This window comes from Salmo trutta, chromosome 32 (assembly GCF_901001165.1).
Source record: "Salmo trutta chromosome 32, fSalTru1.1, whole genome shotgun sequence".
Classification (NCBI taxonomy): Eukaryota; Metazoa; Chordata; class Actinopteri; order Salmoniformes; family Salmonidae; genus Salmo; species Salmo trutta.
The window spans coordinates 15,838,974-15,863,882 of record NC_042988.1 but is presented as its reverse complement, the minus strand read 5'-3'; the positions used below and the strand labels follow the sequence as shown (position 1 = coordinate 15,863,882).

At 39.4% G+C, this 24,909-nt stretch overlaps 5 protein-coding genes across 7 annotated transcripts; 2 read left to right on the top strand and 3 right to left on the bottom strand.

Moving 5' to 3' along the window:
- Positions 1-300: 300 nt before the first annotated feature.
- Positions 301-7,554, bottom strand: LOC115171218 (hemoglobin subunit alpha-1). Of its 2 annotated transcripts, XM_029727817.1 has the most exons (5): positions 7,549-7,554; positions 2,659-2,666; positions 1,048-1,181; positions 617-824; positions 301-508 (listed from the first exon to the last, which is right to left on the bottom strand). In XM_029727817.1, the coding sequence occupies exons 3-5, from the start codon at positions 1,140-1,142 to the stop codon at positions 380-382; spliced, it is 432 nt and encodes a 143-aa protein (XP_029583677.1). In that variant the 5' UTR covers positions 1,143-1,181; positions 2,659-2,666; positions 7,549-7,554; the 3' UTR covers positions 301-379. The 2 variants fall into 2 exon arrangements, with proteins under 2 accessions (XP_029583677.1, XP_029583678.1); XM_029727818.1 differs by lacking the exons at positions 2,659-2,666; positions 7,549-7,554 and having other exon boundaries at positions 1,048-1,217.
- On the bottom strand, positions 301-24,031 carry LOC115171219 (hemoglobin subunit alpha). Of its 2 annotated transcripts, XM_029727819.1 has the most exons (4): positions 23,862-24,031; positions 20,971-21,178; positions 20,737-20,861; positions 301-383 (listed from the first exon to the last, which is right to left on the bottom strand). In XM_029727819.1, exons 1-4 carry the CDS (start codon positions 23,954-23,956, stop codon positions 380-382), a joined length of 432 nt encoding a protein of 143 aa, XP_029583679.1. In that variant the 5' UTR covers positions 23,957-24,031; the 3' UTR covers positions 301-379. The 2 variants fall into 2 exon arrangements, with proteins under 2 accessions (XP_029583679.1, XP_029583680.1); XM_029727820.1 differs by lacking the exon at positions 301-383 and having other exon boundaries at positions 20,733-20,861.
- On the top strand, positions 2,999-3,936 carry LOC115171215 (hemoglobin subunit beta-1). Its single transcript, XM_029727813.1, has 3 exons — positions 2,999-3,163; positions 3,393-3,615; positions 3,740-3,936. The coding sequence occupies exons 1-3, from the start codon at positions 3,072-3,074 to the stop codon at positions 3,866-3,868; spliced, it is 444 nt and encodes a 147-aa protein (XP_029583673.1). The 5' UTR covers positions 2,999-3,071; the 3' UTR covers positions 3,869-3,936.
- On the bottom strand, positions 14,179-15,094 carry LOC115171217 (hemoglobin subunit alpha-4). The gene is made up of 3 exons (XM_029727816.1): positions 14,928-15,094; positions 14,541-14,748; positions 14,179-14,446 (listed from the first exon to the last, which is right to left on the bottom strand). The coding sequence occupies exons 1-3, from the start codon at positions 15,020-15,022 to the stop codon at positions 14,318-14,320; spliced, it is 432 nt and encodes a 143-aa protein (XP_029583676.1). The 5' UTR covers positions 15,023-15,094; the 3' UTR covers positions 14,179-14,317.
- Positions 16,949-17,863, top strand: LOC115171214 (hemoglobin subunit beta-like). The gene is made up of 3 exons (XM_029727812.1): positions 16,949-17,115; positions 17,253-17,475; positions 17,616-17,863. The coding sequence occupies exons 1-3, from the start codon at positions 17,024-17,026 to the stop codon at positions 17,745-17,747; spliced, it is 447 nt and encodes a 148-aa protein (XP_029583672.1). The 5' UTR covers positions 16,949-17,023; the 3' UTR covers positions 17,748-17,863.
- Positions 24,032-24,909: the final 878 nt, after the last annotated feature.

Below are 24,909 nucleotides of genomic sequence, written 5' to 3'. Positions count from 1 at the left end.
TAGGTTTTCATTGTGCCTCTACCGTCTTCATATTACCAACCCCTATCTGTAACTACTCCCTATTCATCAAATATTAAATGAGGTCAGCAAAATTAATGTTACACGTATTAGATAGGCTAACCAAAGATATGGAGAAGAACATAGTGAGCTAGTGGATGGTGGACCTAAAGCACTATTTACTACTTAATCCCTTCCTTTCTTCATTCAATGTATTCAATCTACATGTGATAGTGATGAAATTCAGATATGACTTTGTGATGGTGAACTGTGGTGGAATAAGGACACAACAGAGGACGTAACTTCATTCATTGGCTGTTTATTTTATTGTAATAACAACAGAGCAGGAACTGGAGTCCAATGATGGACTTTCATGATGGTCTTATCTGTATTTGTCAGCCAGGGCAGCGGACAAAGCTGCAAGGAATTTATCCACAGCAATGTGCACTTCGGGAGTGAAATCCGCAGGGAAGTGAATAGCCAGGGTGACAAGGATGTTGTGGGACAGAATCTGAAAAGTATATTTTAAAAGTTAATATTGAAGGATTAATGCCTTAGCAACACAGAGTTGATTTCGAGAGGGATCAATATACAGACAATAGGTTATCTGGGGGCAAACCTTGAAGTTTCCAGGGTCAACGCGCAGCTTGAAGGCGTGCAGGTCGCTGAGAGCACTCAGTCCACCCACGAGGTCGTCCATCAGTCCGACAGCTTTACCAATTGCACCCATGATGATGCCTCCATGCTTCTTGACTGGGCCAGAGCCGGGGCTCAGGTCAGCCCAGTGGGAGAAGTAGGTCTTAGTCTGGGGGTAGGCGGTTAGCATCCTGCAAAGGAAGGTACAGAATAGTTCCTATTATAGGAGTTTTTGTTGGATGCTGAACTACTAAGCATTACGCGTATCAAATTTCTCCCATCGTCTGTGTCTACAACGTAATGAAAGTAGTTGACTTATTGTATGTTATAATGCTTATTCGGGGTAGGCACATAGGCCGCTGTCAGCAGGTTAAACACAATCAATCTCATCATTATTTCTTTAAGAGGGCTTACCTTCCCAAAGCCTCAGCACCGATGACATCTGCCTTTCCACTAATCTTGCCCCAGAAGGCCTTGACCACAGATTTGTCCTTTGCTGTCAGACTCATTTTGTTCCTTTTTGATTGACCTGTATTAAATCTACAAGAAATGAACTGAAGAAGATGACTGCCTATACAACTAGGTCCCTTTATATTACAGTAGAGCGGCAGACACGCCCAGCTACTAGGGTACACTCCCCCTACACTGCAGCCCTCTTGGTCAAAATCCAAGAGTTAGAAACGTTATCTTGGCTTTTATCAAATAATAATTTAGCGATTTTTATTGAAAACTTCAATAAGATGTCAGAGGGCTATGTTTCTAATAATATCCATCATTAATTTTGTTCCTTTTTGCGCAATGCATATACATTAATTGTAGGTCTACCAGATGCAACAATTTTACAGTTTGATTGATAAAGATTATTTATTTTGTTGCATAAAACGAATCATTTCAGTGTAATAAAGCATATATTTCCAATAGGTTAATTCTAAAGTTGCAGCTACTTTTGCCAAAATAGCCAAATATTGAATTTATAGTTAATTGGCAAAATGTCATTTTATATCCTAAATAACGTTAAATAATGAAAGAGTAGGGACCATTATTTTGGCGTTTATGAAATATTAAATAAGATGTCATAGGGCTTGTTCTAATAATATCCATCATTAGGGCCTAATTAACTTTTTGTAGCCTACAATTTCATCTTCTGACTGTACTGTAACATAATGCATTTAAATCAATTGCACCAGATGAAACAGATGTCAACAATTTTACAATTTGTTTGATGAAGATAATTATTATTATGTTAATTTTTCGTTGCATAAACGAGATCTTTCAGAGTAGCCTAACGAGCATATATATCCAATAAGTTAATTCAAAAGATGCAGCTTCTTTTTCCCAAATAACCAAATAATTCATTAATAATTTATTGGCTATTTGAAATTGTATAGGCCTTGATTATGACGCAGTTCTATAATATATATTACATTGGTAAATTAAATTGCAAAAATCAAATCCACCTTCAAAGACCTGCATTCAATTGGAAAATATTTTTTCAAAGTGACGTGTTTAACATTTGTTTTTTTAATTTAACCTTTATTTAACTAGGCAAGTCAGTTAAGAACACATTCTTCTTTACAATGACGGGCTGTATGTATCTATGATATGCCTACTCTGGGGTTCAATGGAAGTTGGATATGATTCCCAATTATAAGGTTGATTGGACTTCGAATGATGATCGGAAAAAAGTCAGAGGAAGACAGAGGTCATGCGAGGACATGGGTACACACCCATCTGCAAATAATACAGGACATTCCTGCTTATCATATTTAATGTCTTGAAATTAATCACTTAAAATGGGTGGGACCGGTCTGAATACCCCGATTAAAAAAAGGAAGGCATCATTTTGTCGTAGATAAGAAACTGTGTCAAATAGTAGACCGGTGTTGTGCCGAAAATCTCCCCCAACCGGAATTGGCATGAATTATCACCTTTCCAAATTCATTTTTTTGTTTTGTTATTGATTGCATCTCTTTCTATTTTTTCATTTGAATAGCCTTATACACTGCAATGAAGGAAATGTAATCTTCGGAAGAGTTTTGCCATAACCTTGCTTTTATTCTTGCATGAGTTGGATACATTAAAACTGTTTAACTAGTGATCATGCGAATTTTGAAACTTTTGACAGTCTACATAAAACTGTATAGGCCAATTTACATATGCTTCCGGATTTTAGGATCTAACCTACAGACTTGATTCTGTAACAACTAATACATTAACATTTTCTGTTGTTTTTAACAGAACTTATTGGAATTGCTGTCATCAAGTCCGAGAGCTGAAGCGCTCACTTGGCCAATACTAATCTTTGCCAGAGCCAATCATATGCGCCGCCTCCAGTGGGCGGAGACCACTCATAAATATAAATTGCATGCAGTGTCTCCCTTCACAAGACATTAATTTGTTTAATCTTGTTGCAAAACCGGAAAACAAACACTGACAACATGGTTGACTGGACAGACGCCGAGAAGAGCACCATCAGTGCTGTCTGGGGCAAAGTAGATATCAATGAGGTCGGACCACTGGCTCTGGCAAGGTAGGTCATGGCTTCAGCCTCATTCAAATATATCATTTAATATATCTTATAGTGTAGATGATCATGAGTAATTCTAACACTATTATACTTGTCCTGTTATCTTATCATTACTATTAATATTGAGGTGATATTGTTAAGTTTGAATGGAGCATGTTAGAGTATTAATTAGGCATATTATTGAAATACATTACAAAATAATTCACATTTTTCGGTGTTCTTGCAATGACAGAGTCCTGATCGTCTACCCCTGGACTCAGCGTTATTTCGGCTCTTTCGGAGACGTGTCCACTCCCGCAGCAATCATGGGCAACCCCAAAGTTGCTGCTCACGGCAAGGTCGTGTGTGGAGCTCTGGACAAAGCTGTGAAGAACATGGGCAACATCTTGGCTACATACAAGTCATTGAGCGAGACCCACGCCAACAAACTCTTCGTCGACCCTGACAATTTCAGGGTATGTCTTCTGTCTTGCGCAATATGTTTTAAGCTACACATATAGCATTCAGAACAATACGTCTAATTCCAAAGGTAAAACAAAACCGTCAGTCTTATTTAACATCTTCCTCCTTTGTCTACAGGTGTTGGCTGACGTCCTCACAATTGTCATTGCCGCCAAGTTCGGAGCCTCTTTCACTCCTGAAATCCAGGCAACCTGGCAGAAGTTCATGAAAGTGGTTGTCGCAGCCATGGGCAGCCGGTACTTCTAAATGCACCCCAGACACGTGATTATGTTCTGACATCCCTGCCTGAGTGAAAATAAAGACGCTGAAACAAACTATTGTATTTGTATTTATACAAACGTGTTTTTTTATAAGGAGTGGGGTGGCAGGGACAGTTCCACGACAAAATTCTTATCAGTAGACCACTAATAGAGCAGCCAAAGTGCATGGTTATATGCTTTTTTGCCCTTCTGCGTCACTTCATTTAGAGAAGATCTCTGCTAAACATAGAATCAATATGTCTAGCCTGTCGGTGACTGCGGATAACATCGTAACGAAGCTGACTACAAAAACAAAGTTGCCGAAGTATCTGCAATTCTTACAAACAAGTGAAGGATAAAATTATGCTTCAAATGAAAACCAAGATGACTGTATTAAAACAAACTACATACATGGGCATATAAAGGCTTTTTCAATCATACTGAACTCAATTTCATATTCAATCAATTGAGTTATTTTGCCAATAGGCTACTGTGTACTTTTTGCATCAATTTTTTCATGTTGTGTGACAAGTGCGCAATGATGTGCTCGATCTGTGATTTAGTCCATTATTGCGTAAAGAAAGTATAATAAGCCGTCAATAGCCTATTTGCAGCCATAGTCAAAGTGATTGCCTACACACCCTAGGTTAACCTGTATTCAAGTCTGTGATTTGGTCAAATAAGCAGTCAAATCTTATTCATTGAAAATCATGAATGAGCTCTTGATCATTGTCGATTGATAATTAATAAACCAGATTTTTACTAAAGCAACAATATGGTAGGTAATAAAATGTTTGTTGGTTTTATAGGCCGCTACAACATAGGCCTATTGGAATACCAACAAGCTCCTGAGATCTGCCTAGCAAACGTAGCCTTCTCCCACTGATAATGAATTGCCTTCAATTCTGAAATGTAAAATGTTACACCGTGTTGTCATCTTACATCTTGAAGACGTCAAACATCCTATTCTCATGTTAATATCTCTTGGGTAGGGGGCAGTATTTTCTCGGCTGGATGAAAAACGTACCCAAATTACAGTTTTTCTCAATGGCTAAAACACTAAAACCCATTGGCTGAACAAAGTTCTCAGTTGCCTGGACTCATTTAGCTAATTATGCAGTCTGTTATCAATACCTTAAACCATTTCACATGGTAAAACACAATTTGCAGATCTCACTTAGACTTTTCAGCAAAACTCTAAACTCATTCTCAAAACACATTCTGCACTCTAATGCACATGTCATCCATACTGCTAAACACAAGTGGCAACAATCAAATACAAATAGAGAACACAAGTCATTGATTGAACACAACCACTCAAAATTGATTTAACCTGTTTCAAATGATGCGACACAACCAATATAAGCCAGTTCAGAGAGCAAACAGGTTGTTGAAGGTGGGAAGGAGAAAGTCTGAGAATGGATAGAAGAAACAATGTGAGAGGACGAGGACGAGTGCGTATGCGAGGTGGGCGATGAGGAGGAAGAGGAGGAGGGCAAGAAAGAGGAAGAGGAGGACGAAGAGGAAGACAAAGAGTGGAAATATCTGATGAAATTCGAGCAACAGTTATAGACCATGTTCTTGTCCATGGACTGACAATGAGGGAAGCAGGACTTAGAGTGCAACCCAATTTGAGCCGATTTTCTGTGTCCACCATAGTAAGGACATTCAGAGAAGAGAACAGGTACAGTATGCTACTGTATTTTTGTAATTGCTAATTTACTGTACTACACTATATGCAGCTGTTTCAATAGACATTTGTAAAGTTAATCACTATGTATTGTACTGCATGAATATGTTTTGTAACTGCACAACTACTTTTTGTAGAATTGCAAGGCTGCCACATGCAGGTGGAAGGACAGCTATATTCACTCGGGAGCAAGAGGCCGTTATAGTTGGCATGGTCCTTCAAGATAATGCAATACGACTCAGAGAAATCCAGGAACGAGTGATACAAGACAACACACACTTCCAGGGAATCGACAGTGTGAGCATTTCCACAATTGACCGTGTTCTCCATCGTAACAGGATGCGAATGAAACAAGTATACAGAGTACCTTTTGAGCGCAACTCACCAAGGGTGAAAGAACTGCGAGCTCAGTATGTGGAAGTAAGTGTACATTCAGAAACATTTACTGTAATCCAGATTGTCTACAGTACTAACACATACTATGTGAATGACATTACTCTTCAGTACATACAATGTATGTGAATCAGAAGTGCATACAGTAGGCCTAATTGTACTCTACAGTATAGCACTGTCTCTGTACGACTTACAAAATCCTACATACAGTATATTGTATTTCTACACAGACAATATTTGACTTGGAATCCTTGGACAGAGCCCATGAGTTCATCTTTGTCGATGAAGCAGGCTTCAATCTAACAAAGAGGAGAAGGAGAGGCCGAAACATGATTGGACAGTGGGCCATTGTTGAAGTAGATTTTGACTGGTTGCAGGTTCATATCAACAAAGAACAAGAATTACAGTATCACAGAGACAAAGGACAAGTTTGTGAGATGCAGGGATACTGTAAAAATAGGGGTACAAGGAGGAGGAAGAACAAAAAACAAAATTGCAAAGAGCAAAGCAGAGTAGTAATTTCTGATTAATTTTGAGCTACTATGATAGAACATGTATTCGTTCATCAAAAGACAATGACGGAAAAATATGAATATTTTTTTTATGTACTTCTCCCTGAGAAATGTACTTCTCCCTGAGAATTGTATGTTTTGAACAATGTGTTTTCTATTTTTCGGTGTATTGTTTACTGACTGCTTGAGAGTGTATATCATTTTGATCACTTTGCTTTTGATTTGAGAGCAGTGTTTGATTTTGAACACAGGTAAAACTGTTTTGAGGCGAATGTTTCATTTTGAGAGAGGAGTCAGAGGTTATGTAAATAGTGTTTTAAGATGAGGTTTTGTGTTTAATGTTTTCAGGAAATGGAGCAAGGTTTCAGAAATTGTGTTTTAGCAATTGAGAAAAACTGTAAACAGCCAACTACTCGGGCCCAGGAACTAGAATATGCATATTATTAGTAGATTTGGATAGCAAACACTCTGAAGTTTCTAAAACTGTTTGAATGATGTCTGTGAGTTTAACAGAACTCATATGGCAGGCAAAAACCTGAGAAAAATCCGCTAGCGTCCCACCTAATATTTAATACAATTATACAAAGATGTGTGCTATAGGCTATGACTTGAGTCTGACCCCAGATAGAAAATAAGGTTGTTATGCTGCAGTCAACTGGGGGGGAAAGTTCCCAAGATGGCCCCATTTCACTATAGTTCCATAAATGGCCTTGTGTGGTTGTGTGGTAAGTTACAGCAGGGAAATCAATCATGCTATCCTGCCTGTAGGCTATATGACAATACAGAGTCATGTCTGGCCACAGCATACAGTTCATTCAGAAAATATTCAGACCCCTTGACTATTTCCACATTTTGTGACATTAGACTTATTCTAAAATTGATGAGGAAAAACAATTTAATCAATCTACACACAGTACCCCATAATGACAAAATGAAAAAAAAAATATATATAATAATTTTTGCAAATGGCACCTTATTTCCATAAGTATTCAGATCCTTTGCTATGAGACTCCAAATTGAGCTCAGGTGGATCCTGTTTCCATTGACCATCCTTTACCTGTGGTAAATTCAATAGATTGGACATTTGAAAAGGCACACATCTGTCTATATAAAGGTCCCACAGATGACAGTGCATGTCAGAGCAAAAACCAAGCCATGAGGTCAAAGGAATTGTCTGTAGAGCTCCGAGACAGGATAGTGTCGAGGCACAGATCTTGGGAAGGGTTCCAAAATATTTCTGCACCATTGAAGGTCCTCAAGAACAAAGCGGCCTCCATAATTTTTAAATGAAAGAAGTTTGGAACCACCAAGACTCTTCCTAGAGCTGGCCGCCCGGCCAAACTGAGCAATCGGGGGAAAGGGGCCTTGGTCAGGGAGGTGACCAAGAACCCGATGGTCACTTTGACAGAGCTCCAGAGTTTTTCTGTGGAGATGGGAGAACCTTCCAGAAGAACAACCATCTCTGCAGCACTCCACCAATCAGGCCTTTATGGTAGATTGGCCAGATGGAAGCCACTCCTCAGTAAAAGGAACATTCTAGCCAAAAGGCACCTAAAGGAGTCTCAGACCATAAGAAACAAGATTATCTGGTCTGATGAAACCAAGATTGAACTCTTTGGCCTGAATGCCAAGCAACACATCGGAAGGAAACCTGGCACCATCCCTACAGTGAAGCACGGTGGTGGCAGCATCATGCTGTGGGGATGTTTTTCAGTGGCTGGGACTGGAAGACTAGTCAGGATCGAGGGAAAGATGAAAGGAACAAAGTTCAGTTTTCTTGATGAAAACCTGCTCCAGCGCACTCACGACCTCAGACAGGGGCGAAGGTTCACCTTCCAACAGGAAAACAACCCTAAGCACACAGCCAAGACACAGCCCGAGCGGCGCAGCGGTCTTGAAGATGTGTCACTACAGACACCCTGGTTCGAATCCAGGCTGTATCACAACCGACCGTGATTGGGAGTCCAATAGGGCGGCGCAAAATTGGCCCAGTATCGTCCGGGTTTTGCCAGTGTAGGCTGTCATTGTAAATAAGAATTTGTTCTTAACTGACTTGCCTAGTTAAATAAAGGTTACATAAAAAATATAGAAATGCAGGAGTGGCTTCGGGACAAGTCTCTGAATGTCCTTGAGTGGCCCAGCCAGAGACTTGAACCCGGTCAAACATTTCTGGAGAGACCTGAAAATAGCTGTGCTGCAGCAACACTCCCCATCCAACCTGACAAGAGCTTGAGGATCTGCAGAGAAGAATTGGAGAAATTCCCCAAATACAGGTATGCCAATCCTGTAGCGACATACCCAAGAACACTCAAGGCTGTAATCACTGCCAAAGGTGCTTCAACAAAGTACTGAGAAAAGGGTCTGAATACTAATGTAAATGTTATATTTAAAAAAAAAATGTTATTAAAATTGTATTTATTAAACATAAAAATAAAATATACTGCAGCATAAAAACATTGAGCATCACATCGACATATCCTCCAACATAGCACATATACACAGTCAAATAGTATCTCACAGGTTACAATACAGAACTAAATGGGTTCACAAGCATAAGTAATCACCTTCCAGTCTTAGAAACATGACAAATAAAGCACGTCCAGGTTATAGAATTGTTGTTTCTACCAGTGATTCAAGCAAGCATTTGTTCAAAAGATGCTACCTCCAACATTGATTCTATCCACTGTTTCAGAGTAGGAGTCTCATGACCCTTCCAAATTCTAAGTATTATTCTAGCTGCTGTAACCACACCAACAGTGATCAGTGCAAATTCCTCATTTGTTACATTAGGTAACTCTGTTCTATCGCCTAAGAGACAAATTCTTGGTGAAACTGGAATTGTTGAGCCCCACCATTCCTCCAGATATTTCAAAACATACTTCCAGAAAGGTAGCACTAATATACATTTCCATATTGCGTGTAAAAATGTCCCAGTGTCTTTTGGCATTTCCGACACAGAATTGTTGGTCAGGCCCATCTTCTGAAGCCTTGTTGGGGTCCAATCAAACCTATGTAGTGTCTTGTATTGAGTAAGTTTCCCCCTGGCTTCCCTTATGTTCCTCCCTGAGCTGGACAAGATCTACAACCAGGTATCATCCTCAATTTCACACTTTAGGTCAATTTGCCATATTGTTCTGAGGGTTTTACAGTCTTTACTCTACAGATGACTAACTATTGAGTAGAAATGGCTGCTTTATGTTTGGGAAATTCCAAATACTCAGCTATTGGGTTCTTTCCTGGATTCCGTTGATAGCCGGTTAACAAACATTCTCTCAATTCTAAATATTTACAGAAATGTCCCTGGTCTACCCGCATCATTTTTGTACCAAATCTGAATATGATATTAAAACGTCTTCATTGTACAGATCACCTATAGTATGAATTCCTTTCATTGGCCACTGTTTCCAGTACACAGACTTCTTTCCTATCCGTAACCTAGGATTGTGCCACGATGATGAGTATCCTTGTTTTAGATGTGAAATTCCACTTATCTTGTGTACTGTTCTCCACACCTCTTTTGAGTGTAACAAAATTGGGTTGGGAGTTTGACAGACCTCTGCCCTGTAAGACTATGTGACAGAGTATCAACAGGGGTGAAAGGTTAACTTAGTTCCCGTTCTATTGTAATCCAATCTAAGCCAGCATCCCTTTTGCCCCAATGCTTAACCAATTTTGCCATTTCAAATGATAAATTGTACAATGTAACATCTGGTAAAGCCAAGCCTACTACATCCTTTGGTGAGCACTTTATATTAATCCTGGGTTTTTTCCTATCCCACAAAACGTTAATTTGTTAATTTGTCATATTGTTTAAAATACTGGTATGGATTATTCATAGGTAACATTGAAGAGATATAATTAAGTTTTGGGACTACAACCATTTTAATCACGTTGATCTTACCCCATAAAGAAAGTTTTATATTTTCCAATTTTTCTAAATTGGTCTTAATCTTGACTAGCAGTGGATCACAATTTAGTCCCATGACTTCCTCCAAATTTGAGCTCAACTTAATACCCAAATATTTTATCCAATTAGGAACCCATCTCAAATTAAATGGGGGTAACGGCTCCAGAGTAACATATGATATTAATTAGCATTACTTCAGACTTATTCCAATGAATTTTGTAGCCGGACATACTAACATATGATTCAATACAAGTAAGTAATCATGGTACAGACTGAAGAGGATCAGAGACCAGCAGTAGAATATCATCTGCATACATAAGCAGCTTGTGCTCTTTTTCTCCTCAATGTACACCCCTAATATCTGGATCTGTTCTTATCATTGTCGCAAGAGGCTCTAAAACTATGGTGAACAGGAGAGGGGAGAGCGAGCAACCCTGCCTTGTGCCTCTAGAAAGACTAAAAAAGGAGACATAATTCCATTCGTAAGTACTGTTGCTTTAGGATTGGAATAGAGGACCCCTATCCATTTACAGAAGTCAGGTCCAAAACAACATTTTTATAGGGTTCTTAAGAGAAAAGCCCACTCTACCCTATCAAATGCCTTCTCAGCATCTAAGGAGACAGCAGCGATAGGAACTATATTTGAGAGGTTTAACCACATGAGATGTATTATCAGTTGAGGTTTTGTTCTTAATAAATCCTACTTGGTCCCTATGTACGAATTCCTTTCATTATAAGGTAGTGCCTTCTCTAAGCGTATCGCAAGGAGGCTGATAGCTCTAAAATTCCCAGGTTCTGTAGTAACTCTATCCTTTTTAGGAATCAGCGATATCAAAGGCTCATTAAAGGTGTCCGGAAGGGAGCCATTTTTAAATACCTCCTGGTAAACCACTGGCAATACAACTATCTCAATATACTTTTTATAATATTCTACAGGAAGGCTGTCCAGACCAGGTGATTTCCCTGCTTTCATAGATAACATGGCATCTCTAACCTCCTCTTCCGGTATATTACAGTCCAGGTTTTCTACATGGCTATCTCATAATCTACAGTGAGGGAAAAAAGTATTTGATCCCCTGCTGATTTTGTACGTTTGCCCACTGACAAAGAAATGATCAGTCTATCATTTTAATGGTAGGTTAATTTGAACAGTGAGAGACAGAATAACAACAACAAAATCCAGAAAAACGCATGTCAAAAAAGTTATAAATCGATTTGCATTTTAATGAGGGAAATAAGTATTTGACCCCCTCTTAATCAGAAAGATTTCTGGCTCCCAGGTGTCTTTTATACAGGTAACGAGCTGAGATTAGGAGCCCTTCAATATTTCCCAGTATTACTTTGACCTCATGAGAAAAATCAGGGTCCTCCTTGTTGGGAGCATATATGTTGCATAACACTACCTTAATCCCATTCATTTACATTTTATATTTTTACATTTTAGTCATTTAGCAGACGCTCTTATCCAGAGTGACTTACAGTAGTGAATGCATACATTTCATTTCCGTACTGGTCCCACGTGGGAATCGAACACACAATTTCATACTTTTTTTTTCGTAATAAAAGCCTCAATGCAGATAAGACTGCTAAACTCCTCAGAGTGTTGCTTCAACATTACAAAATTAAGTATTTTGCTTATCAGAATAATCAACCCCATTTTGTTTGGAATTAAACGAGCTATGATACATTTCTGCAACCCAGCCTCCTCTAAATTTCAGTGCCTCTGTGTCTTAAATGTGATTCCTGTATGAACACAATATCTGCCTGTTTTGATTTTAAATATGTCAACATATTTTTCCTCTTCACTTGGTTACCACAACCATTTATATTCTATGAGATTGTGTTTACATAACCATATTTGTGCTGAGTAATTATAGCCTGTGAGCGTGAAGTGTCCCATTTAACACGTGGCAACTCTAATGAACATCATTATATAACATTTCACAATATATGCTCTAGCTGAACTGTAAAACAGTGTAAATAAACGTAGAAAACCTATCCCAAAATAAAACAAAGCAACTAGGAACGTAACGTTGCTTCTCGATGAGTCAATCATCACAGAACTGTCTTTGATGCTGCAGAAAATAATCTCAACTCAAAATTCCTTATGATCCATGAGGAGCTTGAAATGCTAAATTAGTAACACTCCCCAGAGTCCCGCAAACACATAGGCTACCTTAATTTGTATAGTAAACGGCATATAATTCAATTTGTATTTTACCTTGTCTCGTCTTCTTTATCTAGGCTAAACACGTTGCTCTAGCAATAATCTCTCTGCCTCCACGTTGTCCTTGAAAATCATTTTCTTTCCCTTTCAAGAAAATAGCAGGGGCGCTGGGAATGCCAGTGTGTGCCTGACCTTGTGCTCGTGTAGTTGTTTCTTCGCCATTGCAAACTTCTTCCTCTTCATTGCCAGTTCCTTGAACAAGTCTGGTGGAAAGAGACAGCCGGCGGCCTTCCCACTGAACGCCACACCTTTCTTTCGCCGCTTTAAGTACCTTTGTACTTAACTGTTCTCGGGGGCCTATTCTCGTCAAGCATCGTTAAACTGCGATGTGTTCGTTCAATTTCGAATTCGTGCCTGTCATTAAATCCGAATCCTTCTGCGATGAATTTCTGCACACACGAGATTAGTCCACCACCAGCCTCACTCCCCTCTTTCAGATGAACCAATCTCACCATATTTCTCCTACTTCTGTTCTCAAATGATTCAACAGGATTCCACAATATATCCAGTTTTTTCACGTGATTCTCATTACCCTTCTCCAGACGGGAGATGGCATCTTTCACTGTTGAAATCCGTCCCTCTGCCTCATCCATCCTCTCTTGTATCGCATCAACTGTTTCCTTCAACTCGGTAGTTGTTGTTTTTCTCATGGAGACATCGGATGCAACATCCAACAAAATCGAGTTGAATTTCCCATTTGCTCAAATATATCCTAAAGATTTACCGATTTCTCTGGATTTACATGTTTATCTATGTCTTGGTGGGGGTGTTCGGGAGGTCTTACTGTTTGTTTGCTAGTGGATGTGGCCTTCTGTGAATACCGCGTGTTAGCCTTGAATACGTTTTTATCGTGTGTCGAAATTCCAATAACGCCACTTTAGCGAGATGTTTCAAAATGTAAATTATCTTTATATTAAACTGTACTTGAAGTCAATATATTAAGCCAAATGAAAGTGTATGCCGTTGAATTTCAATATTTACATGCTGGTAGGAGCTCTCTAAAATTCTGCAATCCCACATGACTCCTCCAGTTTTTTTTTTTTTTAAATACATTTGCAAACATTTCTAAAAAACAGTTTTTGATTTGTCATTGTGGGGTATTGTGTGTAGATTTATGGGGGGAAAACTATTTAGTACACGTTAAAATAAATCTGTAACGTAACAAAATGTGGAAAAAGTAAATGGATCTGAATTCTTTCCGAATGCACTATAAATCACAAGACAATGTGAGCAGGGGCTTCATGCACCGCAAAATTCTGAGGGGAAACAAAGTAAGTCAGGATGGCTGTGGGGTGGTCCCTAATTTGGAGAATTTTTGACAAACTTGCTTCTCTAACTTGATTGATAGCCTGAAATGGCTTATTGTAGATAGTTATGAGTTTGGGAACCCATCTGAACTAGCTAAAGCCAACTTCATACAATTGCTAAATGGCTAGTTGTATTACAGAGAAAAAAATATTATTATTATCATTATTTTGTTTTTTAAGAGGACAAATCTGTGTGTGTGTGGGGGGGGGGGGGGGGGGGGGGGGGGTACGTGCCCCTGTGGGTATTGAATGTGAGACAACGAAAATGAAAAACAAACACCTCAGTTTCATTTAGGTTTATTGTCAGTGTGTCAATATCGGAAGGACATTATGTTTGAGAAACATGGATGAACGTCTAATTCTGATGTAAGACTGTGAGAGCTTGTAGCTCGGATGACAGTTTAGCAGCTGAACTCCGGTTTAGCGGTACTTCTCTGCCAGGGCCAGAGCCAGTTGCTGCAGGAACTTGTCCACGGACAAATGGATCTCGGGGGTGAATTCTGCGGGGAAGTAGGCGGCAACGACCACAATCAGGTTGTGAGCCAGGATCTGCAATGGAAAAGGGAAATAGATTATTTCACCTTCATTCAGGTAAAAACTCAGATTTTTTTAGTGTTTTCTTTGTGTATTTTTCTCTTCTTACCTTGAAGTTGGTGGGGTCCACCCTCAGCTTGGTGGCGTGCAGTTCACTGAGCTTGGTCAAGAAACCAAAAAGGTCGTCCAAGTTGCCAACACATTCATCGATCTGATTCATGATGGTGATGCCGTGCTTCTTCACGGGAGCGGAACCGGGGGCCACGGAAGCCCAGTGGGAGAAGTAGGCCTTGGTCTGGGGGTAGACGACGAGCATCCTGTCGTGGACATTAGAAATGAGGTGAGACAAAATTCATTTTAAATAATCATTCACACGATCGGGGATCCCGACCATATTTTTGCTGAGATAGCTATACGCATTCATTGATTCTATTATATTTGACTGAGGAGTTATGTGTTATAGTCTATACTTTATCATACATCGTTATGTAATTACCTGGAAAGAGCCTGTTCTCCAATCTCATCGGATTTAGGGAGGATTTTGCCCCAGATGGCCTTCACGTTGGCTTTGTCCTTGGCTGAGAGACTCATAGCTGTTTTGTCGGTTTATCCACTTAATGACGATCCTGAGAAAAGAAGCGGTGAGCGTAGACTTCTCAGAGGCTGTTTTTATTGAGGCATGAGAGAAGGCACACCCCGATATAATCTCAGCTCCTCCTCTGGGCATTTTTCCAAGACATGATTCATGTTTTTTATATGTTATGGATCTGAGCCAATTCGTATAATGCCCAAAATATGACATTTGTCCATAATCGATTTTGTTTGTAAACATTGTATGTATTTATTTCATATAGAATGAATAACAACGTGTTTTTGAAACACTTAATAACTCAATATTTTCTTTACAGTTGAGGTTTAGTCGTGCGGTCTAATATTGCCTATACTCACATGTGATTCTGTACAAAAGGCAGTGTTGGGGAGTAGTGGACTACATGTAATTCAACTAGTAATTTAACTACATTTTGCAGTAGCTTGGTGGTAGTTGAACTACATTGAAATCTAGTTAGTGTTTTCAGTAGTTCCCCCATGTAGTAGCTAACTACTGGAACTTAACTACTGGAACTACACACTACTTTTTTCCCCATGTAGCAGCTAACTACTGGAACGTAACTACTGGAACTACACACGACTTTTTTTGCAAAATAAAATATGGATGAAGTAGGCAATCATTTACTTTTTTGGTGCATTAGACCTGCCTAATTCTGACTTGAAACATCGTTTTTCTGCTAATAGGCTAAAATACACACTGTCAACATTTTACCTCAAAGTTCTCTGACTTACAATTTTTACTCTATTACATTTCAGATTTACATATGATCATTTTTCACGAAGTAGTTTGGATAGTGAACTTCTTTGCCAAAGTAACTTTATATGTTTCTTAAGGGTAGCTTTAGTGTAGCTTAATTTCTTCCAGTGTGAAGTTATTGCTAACTTGGTAAACTATATTTTCAGACTAGCTTCCCCAACACTGACAAATATTTACAACGTGATTGGATTGGCAACTAGCAACCAAATCAAGACGTGTTGGCTTATATCCAATTTGGCCTATGAAGTCAATATTCACAGTTAACACATAAATACAGAGACAAATTATAGACCTGATAATCGGAAAGGTTTTATTTCGGTTAAAAAGCGTACCCTAGGCCTATCACTAAACATTGTAACAATATATAGGCTACGTGCATTGTATTTCAGTGGGGTTTAACAAAAAGCTGCGGTTTGATTGAAGTAAATAGGATAATATCCCCATTGAATAGTGTCCAGTTAGAACCCATCATTTAATTCCCCTGATGAAGGAAGATAAAACGACTTTTCACCAACTGACATTTAGATGAATCATTCAAAACGACCAGAAATATGGAACTATCAAATGGGTGGGGCGGTCTGAATATGAAGATAAAACACCATTTGAGTCATGCTCTTTCTTTGATAGTTTACTCCCAAACTAGGCTGTTTTTTTTAATGAGACCCTAAATAAACACTTACGTCAATAATTCGCATTTTATAAAGATAATATTGCAATTCAATGTGAATATTACAACGATAAATGAAAAGAGAATTTAGGGCTAAATAAGGTTCTACCCTGAGATAATTGGCATTAAAGTTCCGAACCTTCATTGGATTGAGTCAGATATTATTTTGAACTTAACAATATGAATTGGGGTATTAAGTACTATATGCAGAATGTAGAGAACATTGAACAGAACAAGGCTATGTCAATAACTACATTTTAACAAAAATGCCGATGAAGGCTAATCATGACTTGTTTATTCCATCCGTATTAATTAGAATTTGGCAACGCCTAAATGACAAAGCATTATCTTTAAAGGTGGGAGGAAGTTGGCTCAATGCCGATATGTGCCACACTCGAGGACCTTGCCCCCTCAAGACATTCATCCAATCATTTCCTGTGTTGTGTTCAGGGCGGAGATACTGAACATCAATAAATTGGACGTCCCAGGAGACAAAAAGCTCAGGGATCCCTTGTAACATTTTGCAAGTACCAAAGGAAATCAACAAACAAACGTCAACATGGTCGACTGGACAGATGCTGAGCGCAGTGCCATCGTAGGCCTGTGGGGAAAGATCAGCGTGGATGAGATCGGACCCCAGGCCCTGGCCAGGTACATTCTTCTAATATTTATGTAGATATCATTAAATAATAACACGATAATAGGCTACCTAGGTTATTTTGGTGCGATACAGACCATATTGATTGTTAAGTATAATTGTAATGGCAGCCTGTTCTATTCATTTTTAGACTTCTGATCGTGTCTCCATGGACTCAGAGGCACTTTAGCACATTCGGCAACCTGTCCACACCCGCTGCCATCATGGGTAACCCCGCCGTGGCCAAGCACGGAAAGACCGTGATGCACGGACTGGACAGAGCTGTGCAGAACCTGGATGACATCAAAAACGCCTATTCAGCACTGAGTGTGATGCACTCCGAGAAACTGCACGTGGATCCCGACAACTTCAGGGTGAGTATTACACTTAAGCAAACTGAAACAAAATACAAAAAATAAATAGTCTTATGAATTAAATAGCGTTATGAGCCGATATAAAGCTTATTCCAATATTCCATTCTCCATCTGGTTCCTTTATGGTCCCCTCTCCACAGCTCCTCGCCGACTGCATCACCGTGTGCGTGGCCGCTAAGCTCGGTCCCACCGTTTTCAGTGCTGATACTCAGGAAGCCTTCCAGAAGTTCCTGGCTGTCGTTGTGTCCGCTCTTGGCAGACAGTACCACTAGAGCATCACTCGACAGCATCAATATTGAAGAGAGATGACACTCCAATCCAGTCTGTTAGGCTGGAAGCTGTGCCATAGCTACACATTTGAAAAAAATAAAATCTATTTAAAAGCGTTTATCTTTTTGAAGTGTTGTTTTTCGATGGAAAATGCTCTCCTGCAATTTTCCTGATGGCAATTGGGTTCTAGTTACGCCCTCAGTGGATTCAAATAAGCGATGTACATCGCCTAGCCTACACATCTTCAAGTTTGAAAATAAATGATTTCCTAAAACGTGGACAGATGATCACGTTTCACATTTAGCAGACGCTCTTATCCAGAGAGTCTGCTAAATCAGAGTTAAGTGCCTTGCTCAATGGCACACACGACCTTTCGTTAACAACACTCTTTAACCACTAGGCTACCTGCCGACCATCGCATAATGTTTTCTAATTGTAATATGATAACTATAGTATATTTAAATAGTATTTTCTTTGTTTTAGATATTTAAATATGTATTTCCTTAGAATAACTGCAACCCACTGTCAACAAATGCTTTTACCATTTTTGGACCTAAAAACCCATTTAAGTCAATCTTTTTAACAACATTTTAAACGTCATACTCCAATCATGTGAAATTATTTTCAACACATTAATTGAGCAGCCTAACACAATCCATTTAAAATATAATTTTGGAGCCTTGCCCTCACCATCACCGGATTTATCCACAGCAATGTGACAGATCGCGCCGTCTTGCAAAACGAGGGCAACTGATGCAGAGCTTTATTCAAACAAATCCGATAAAATACAAAATAGTGCTGTAAGAATTATTGCGCAGCGCAGCGGTCTAAGGCACAGCGCAGTGCTAGAGGCGTCACTACAGATCCGGGTTCGCATGGCTCTCGACCTTTGCCTCTCCCGAGTACGTATGGGATTTGCAGCAATGGGACAAGACTGCAATTACCAATTAGATATAACGGAATTGGAGGGTAAAAACCCCCAAAAAACATAGGCCTATATATATTATTTATTGCATCAACTCACTGTCCATCAACTCCTTGCTGAACACTATGTCACAGCCACTAACAATTTATAACCCATATGCCTGGAATCCTTACATCACAAAGCAACATGATATAGTGGTCTCGTCGCTGTAGTACATTCAGAGATCGATTGATAGACAGTAATCTAAAATAATTCATATATTTCAAACGAAAACCACTTTCTGTTTGTCATAGATGGACCAGATGAAAATGAGATGAAAGGCGAATTCCTAATTAGTTCAGGAAGAGTTCTGTGAGACATTCACAGCAATGGGGGAAGACATTTGGATCAAGAGAGACCTTTAGAAGATATGCACATTTTCTCTAACACTGTATATACAACTTTGTATTTTACAGTTATAAGGAAGGTGAAATCTCATAGTTAGTCATTTTCTAATTTGATTATACTATATTTAGAAAACATATAAGTCATTTGAAGTCTTATTCATACAGTTTTGTTCAATAGGAAATACATCATAAAAATATTTCATATTTTCATAATTGTACTGTGTGACTACACCTCAGCAATTTATAACTATTTTTGCCAGAAAGCTGAGATTTTAACATTTCTTTGAGTATGCAGCATTACTATTGTTTATAGCTCTCTCATGATAAAGCATTTATTTTGGGGATTATGTAGATTACATTTTTGATTACATTTAGTTACATTTAAGAGTTTTTAAAATCTTTGCATTTGAAACATTATTCTAGAATATTCAGATTATGTATTACATATTATAATAAGGTGGTATTTATCCCAACAATGGGATTTGCATAGGCTTTTAGGGAACTCATACACTCTCTAAGCCTCATTGAAGATACAAAAAAGTGAATGTTCAACCTTAACATGTGATAACTATACAACAGAACAGATTAACAAGAATGACATTAACTCTCATGGTGGCTAAACATAATTATTTGAAAGCCACACCCCTAAACTACGTCTCCAATCTTCTGATCTGACCCTCTGGGTAATTTAAGCAATAAGGCCCGAGGGGGTGTGGTATATGGCCAATATACAACGGCTAAGGGCTGTTCTTATGCAATGCGAGTGCCTGGATACAGCCCTTAGCCGCGGTATATTGGCCATATACCACAAACCCCGAGGTGCCTTATTGCTTTTATAAACTGGTTATCAATGTAATTAGAGCAGTAAAAATAAAGGTTTTGTCATACACGTGGTATAGGGTCTGATATACCACGGCTGTCAGCCAATCAGCATTCAGGGCTCGAATTACCCATTTTAGAAATCTAAGTAACCCAGCACCAATAACCCAGCATCAACAACCCAACACTGCTCGTTTTAAAGAAAAACAACCAAACCAAGTCACCAAACGCCAGCAGCCCAGCAGTTGGGCCAACCAAACAGCACGTAATTTTGTAGAGTGCACAGGACTTTCAGAATGAGCGTAAATAACGTGTTCGCTTTCAAAGTCGAGTCCACTTCCCAATTTTGGACCAAATTCACTGCATTGAAAATACTAAATACCATTCTCTGAAGTATCTTGTTACAAATTACACGTTGATTTTACCCCAATACAAATGACAAAATACTCAAAAGAATCCTAATTTAATTCAAATTCATGTGAAATAAATATTATCCATCTCGAGGTTTTCATTGTGCCTATGCTGTCTCTAGTAATATCCCATTCAGCATCTACTCCACATTCATCAAAATATATGTTACACGTATTAGATAGGCTAGCCAAAATGATGGGAAACAACATACTGACCTAGCGCATTCCGGGCCTAAAACACTATTTTCTTTATAATGTCTCCATTCCTTTGTAATTCCATTTTTTTTAAATGTGTGATTCTACAGTATTTGGCCTGTTGTATTGCTAACATTCAAATATGACCTTGATGGTGAAATGTGGTGGAATAAGGACACAAACAGAAAATAACGTAATTCATTGCCCGTCTATTTTATTGTGATAACAACAGAGCAGGAACTGTCCTCCAATCTATCTGTATTTGTCAGCCAGGGCAGCGGACAAAGCTGCAAGGAATTTATCCACAGCAATGTGCACTTCGGGAGTGAAATCCGCAGGGAAGTGAATAGCCAGGGTGACAAGGATGTTGTGGGACAGAATCTGAAAAGTATATTTTAAAAGTTAATATTGACGAATTAAGCCAGCAACATACTTAGTGTTGAAGTTGAGAGTGATATATATAAAGATAATAAGTTATCTGGGAGCAAACCTTGAAGTTTCCAGGGTCAACGCGCAGTTTGAAGGCGTGCAGATCGCTCAGAGCACTCAGTCCTCCGACGAGGTCGTCGATCACTCCGACAGCTTTACCAATTGCACCCATGATGGTGCTTCCATGCTTCTTAACTGGGGCAGAGCCGGGGCTCAGGTCAGCCCAGTGGGAGAAGTAGGTCTTAGTCTGGGGGTAGGCGGTTAGCATCCTGTAAAAATTAGTTTGTATACCATTTTAGGCGTATTTAGATGCCTTAACTCAGGGGTGTCAAACTCATTTTAGCTCAGGGGCCACATGGAGGAAAATCTATTCCCAAGTGGGCCGGACCGGTAAAATCATGGTATATATAACTTAAAAACAACAACTTCAGATTGTTTTCTTTGTTTTAATACGATCAACATAAAACATAAAGCTGGAGCCTGAGGACAGTGTGTCCACAATAGTACAAGCACAACATCACTATTAATCATAAAACACCTTAAGTTTATTTGAAAATTCTAAAGAAAAAGAACACACAAACACACAATGCCTCAGTGATTCACAGAAGTATATCACAGATCACAGAACTATATCAGGGTGTCTCATGCAGCACTTTAAGTGGGGTTGCATAGTTTATTTGACTCCTGATACCTGGCATCTTTTAGCTTTCACCAGCGCATCAATATCAGGCGTCACATCCTGAGTGGCAGCCAACTTCAGGATGTGATTCAAGTGCTTGTGCGTGAGCCTTGAGCGCAGCTTTGTTTAATTTATGCTCATTACAGAGAGAACTTGCTCACAAACATATGTGGTTCCAAACATGCACAACAGTTTTGCAGCGAGGGCTGTCAAGTTGGGGTAACCTGGCAAGAGATTCTGATAAAATGTGTCCAAGCCAGCTGCGGCAAATTTGCCCTTCATATCCAAGTCACACTGCAAGTCTATTATTTCAAGTTGGATGCTGACGGGCAGATCAGAGGGATTCACGGTGAATGGCGAGCAAAAAACGTTGAAGTCTTTCTCCAGTTCACCAAAAATCTGAAAGCGTTGCTCAAACTCCCGTAACAGTGCCGTTATTTTATCTTTGAACCGCTTCACGTCTGCCACGTGTTGGGTCGCGTACACATTTTTCAGACAGGGGAAGTGAGCTGCATCACCACCGGCGAGTTGCGTCTCCCACAATGACAGCTTCAACTTGAAAGAATGTATGCTGTCATAATACTGCGTGACGACTTTGTTGCGCCCTTGCAGCTGTTTGTTCAAGTTATTCAGGTGCTCTGTAACATCCACCATAAATGCAAGGTCCTGCATCCATTCTGCGGAATGAAATTCTAACACTGGTTTGCCCTTTTCTTCCATGAACTGTTTAATTTCTTCTCGTAAATCAAAGAAACGCCTAAGCACAGCACCTCTTAACCATCTTACCTCAGTGTGGCAGGCCATAGATGTGGTCTTTCTCTCTGAGAAGGCTGTCAAACTGACGGTGATTCAGGCTTCTGGATCGGATGAAATTAACAGTTTGGATGACCACCTTCATGACGTTATCCATCTTTAATGACTTGCAACACAAAGCCTCCTGGTGCAAAATACAGTGAAAAGTCCAAAAATCACATCCTCCATTTGCAGATTGCACTTTCTCTCTGAACTTTGTCACAACGCCTGCTTTTTCCCGATCATTGAGGGCGCACCATCTGTAGCCAGGCTGACAGCGCGGGACCACTCCACTCCGACCCTGTCCAGCGCGCCGACGAGTGCGGTGAAAATATCAGCTGCTGTCGTTGTATCTGTCATCGGCACCAACTCCACGAACTCCTCGGTGACGGTCAATGTGTCATCAACTCCGCGGATGAAAATGGCCAGTTGTGCAACATCTGTAATGTCCGTGCTTTCATCAATTGCAACTGAAAACCCAATAAATGACTTTACTTTTTGCTTCAACTGGCTGTCCAAATCCACTGAAAGATCGGAAATCCTGTCTGCAACTGTGTTTCTTGTCAGGCTGCTATTTGCAAAAGCCTGGCACTTTTCAGGGCACACAATCTCCGCTGCCTTCATCATGCATGTTTTTACAAATTCACCCTCACTAAATGGTTTTGAAGGCACTGCGATTTCATTAGCAATGAGGTAGCTAGCTTTCACTGCAGCGTCACTGATGTCTCGGCTGTGAGTAAACACAGACTGCTGTTTCTTCAGACCCGCCAACAGTTCATTCACCTTCTCTCTTCTCCGCTGTCCTTGAAAGTTGTCATATTTGTCGGCATGAAGACTCACATAGTGGCGACGAAGGTTATACTCTTTCAGCACTGCGACATGCTGTGAACACACCAAACATACAGCTTTCCCATTCAATTCCGTCAATAAATAGGAGGATGACCATTTTTCTTGGAACACTCTGCACTCTGCGTCCACTTTTCTCTTTTTTGACAGAGACATATTGGGGCAATGAGGGTGCCAAAGCACATCATGTTAAAAGTAGAAGCCGTAATAAATATCGCGGGCAAAACAAAGTAGCTCATCCGGACTGGCTGCACTTGCTTGACCTACTTGCTCTGCTCCGGTATAAACGGTTTGCTTGCTTAACACAATTGCTATTGCGCCATCCAGTGGACGCAATTGGAACAGCAGTTTCTTTTATTGAAAAATTGCAGCTCATTTTTATACTTTACAAAATCATCTCGCGGGCCGGATTAAATCCCTTTGCGGGCCTGATCCGGCCCGTGGGCCGGACGTTTGACACCCCTGCCTTAACTCCTAAGCATTGTGCGTATCTTACACCTCTCGTCTTCTGTCTACAATGTAATCAAAGTAGTTTACTTATTCTATATTAAAATGCTTGGTCAGGGCAGGCAATATGCCGCTGTCAGCAGGTTAAACACAATCAATCTCATCATTCTTTCTTTAAGAGGGCTTACCTTCCCAAAGCCTCAGCGCCGACGACATCTGCCTTTCCACTAATCTTGCCCCAGAAGGCCTTGACCACAGATTTGTCCTTTGCTGTCAGACTCATTTTGCTCCTTTCTGATTGACCTGTATTAAATCTACAAGAAATGAACTGAAGAAGATGACTGCCTATACAACTAGGTCCCTTTATATTACAGTAGAGCGGCAGACACGCCCAGCTACTAGGGTACACTCCCCCTACACTGCAGCCCTCTTGGTCAAAATCCAAGAGTTAGAAACGTTATCTTGGCTTTTATCAAATGGTAAGTCAGAATTTCTATATTAGGCCCTTCCATAAGATGTCAGAGGTCTATGTTTGTAATAATATACATCATTAACGTTTTTCTGAAACATTTTTGCCTATGTTTTCGTCTTCTGACTGTACTGTGAAACAATGCATGGAAATATATTGTACCAGAGCTGTCAACAATTTTACAATTTGTTTGATTGATAAATATAATAATAATAATAATACATAATAATAATTATCATTTATTTCGTTGCATAAAACGAAATATTTCTGTATAATCAATCATATATTTCCAATAGGCTAATTCTAAAGCTGCTTTTGCCAAAATATAAAAATGTGTTAACTAGTTAATTAGCTAATTAAAATTACGATGCACCTTGGTAAATTAAATTGTACAAATCAAATCCACTTTCAAAGACCTGCATTCAATTGGAGAATATTTATTCAAAGTGACATTTCACATGTATTCAATTAAAGTTCGATATGATGATCGGAGAAAAAAAAGTCAGAAGTTATGGGTACCCACCTATCTACAAATAATACAGGACATTCCTGTTTATCATATTTCATGTCTTGAAATTAATCACTTAAAATGGGCTGAACGGTCTGAATCCCCCAATAAAAAAAGGAAGGCATAATATTGTCCTAGATAGGAAACTGCCAAATTGTAGGCCGGAATTAGCTTGAATTATCAAATTATCAAAGCTCATAAAAAATGATTGCATCCCTTTAGAAACGTTTATTTGAATAGCCTTATACTCTGCAATGAA

Bases quoted from the DNA above. Each gene is read 5' to 3' on its own strand.
- LOC115171218 (XM_029727817.1), bottom strand. From the start codon at position 1,142: ATGAGTCTGACAGCAAAGGACAAATCTGTGGTCAAGGCCTTCTGGGGC. The intron at 825-1,047 runs GTAAGCCCTCTT...CTTCCTTTGCAG, and splicing joins GGTGCTGAGGCTTTGGGAAG to GATGCTAACCGCCTACCCCC. The intron at 509-616 runs GTTTGCCCCCAG...TATACTTTTCAG, and splicing joins TTGACCCTGGAAACTTCAAG to ATTCTGTCCCACAACATCCT.
- LOC115171215 (XM_029727813.1), top strand. From the start codon at position 3,072: ATGGTTGACTGGACAGACGCCGAGAAGAGCACCATCAGTGCTGTCTGG. The intron at 3,164-3,392 runs GTAGGTCATGGC...TTGCAATGACAG, and splicing joins GGACCACTGGCTCTGGCAAG to AGTCCTGATCGTCTACCCCT. The intron at 3,616-3,739 runs GTATGTCTTCTG...CTTTGTCTACAG, and splicing joins TCGACCCTGACAATTTCAGG to GTGTTGGCTGACGTCCTCAC.
- LOC115171217 (XM_029727816.1), bottom strand. From the start codon at position 15,022: ATGAGTCTCTCAGCCAAGGACAAAGCCAACGTGAAGGCCATCTGGGGC. The intron at 14,749-14,927 runs GTAATTACATAA...TGTCCACGACAG, and splicing joins GGAGAACAGGCTCTTTCCAG to GATGCTCGTCGTCTACCCCC. The intron at 14,447-14,540 runs GTAAGAAGAGAA...TTTCCATTGCAG, and splicing joins TGGACCCCACCAACTTCAAG to ATCCTGGCTCACAACCTGAT.
- LOC115171214 (XM_029727812.1), top strand. From the start codon at position 17,024: ATGGTCGACTGGACAGATGCTGAGCGCAGTGCCATCGTAGGCCTGTGG. The intron at 17,116-17,252 runs GTACATTCTTCT...ATTCATTTTTAG, and splicing joins GGACCCCAGGCCCTGGCCAG to ACTTCTGATCGTGTCTCCAT. The intron at 17,476-17,615 runs GTGAGTATTACA...CCCTCTCCACAG, and splicing joins TGGATCCCGACAACTTCAGG to CTCCTCGCCGACTGCATCAC.
- LOC115171219 (XM_029727819.1), bottom strand. From the start codon at position 23,956: ATGAGTCTGACAGCAAAGGACAAATCTGTGGTCAAGGCCTTCTGGGGC. The intron at 21,179-23,861 runs GTAAGCCCTCTT...TAATTTTTACAG, and splicing joins GGCGCTGAGGCTTTGGGAAG to GATGCTAACCGCCTACCCCC. The intron at 20,862-20,970 runs GTTTGCTCCCAG...TATACTTTTCAG, and splicing joins TTGACCCTGGAAACTTCAAG to ATTCTGTCCCACAACATCCT.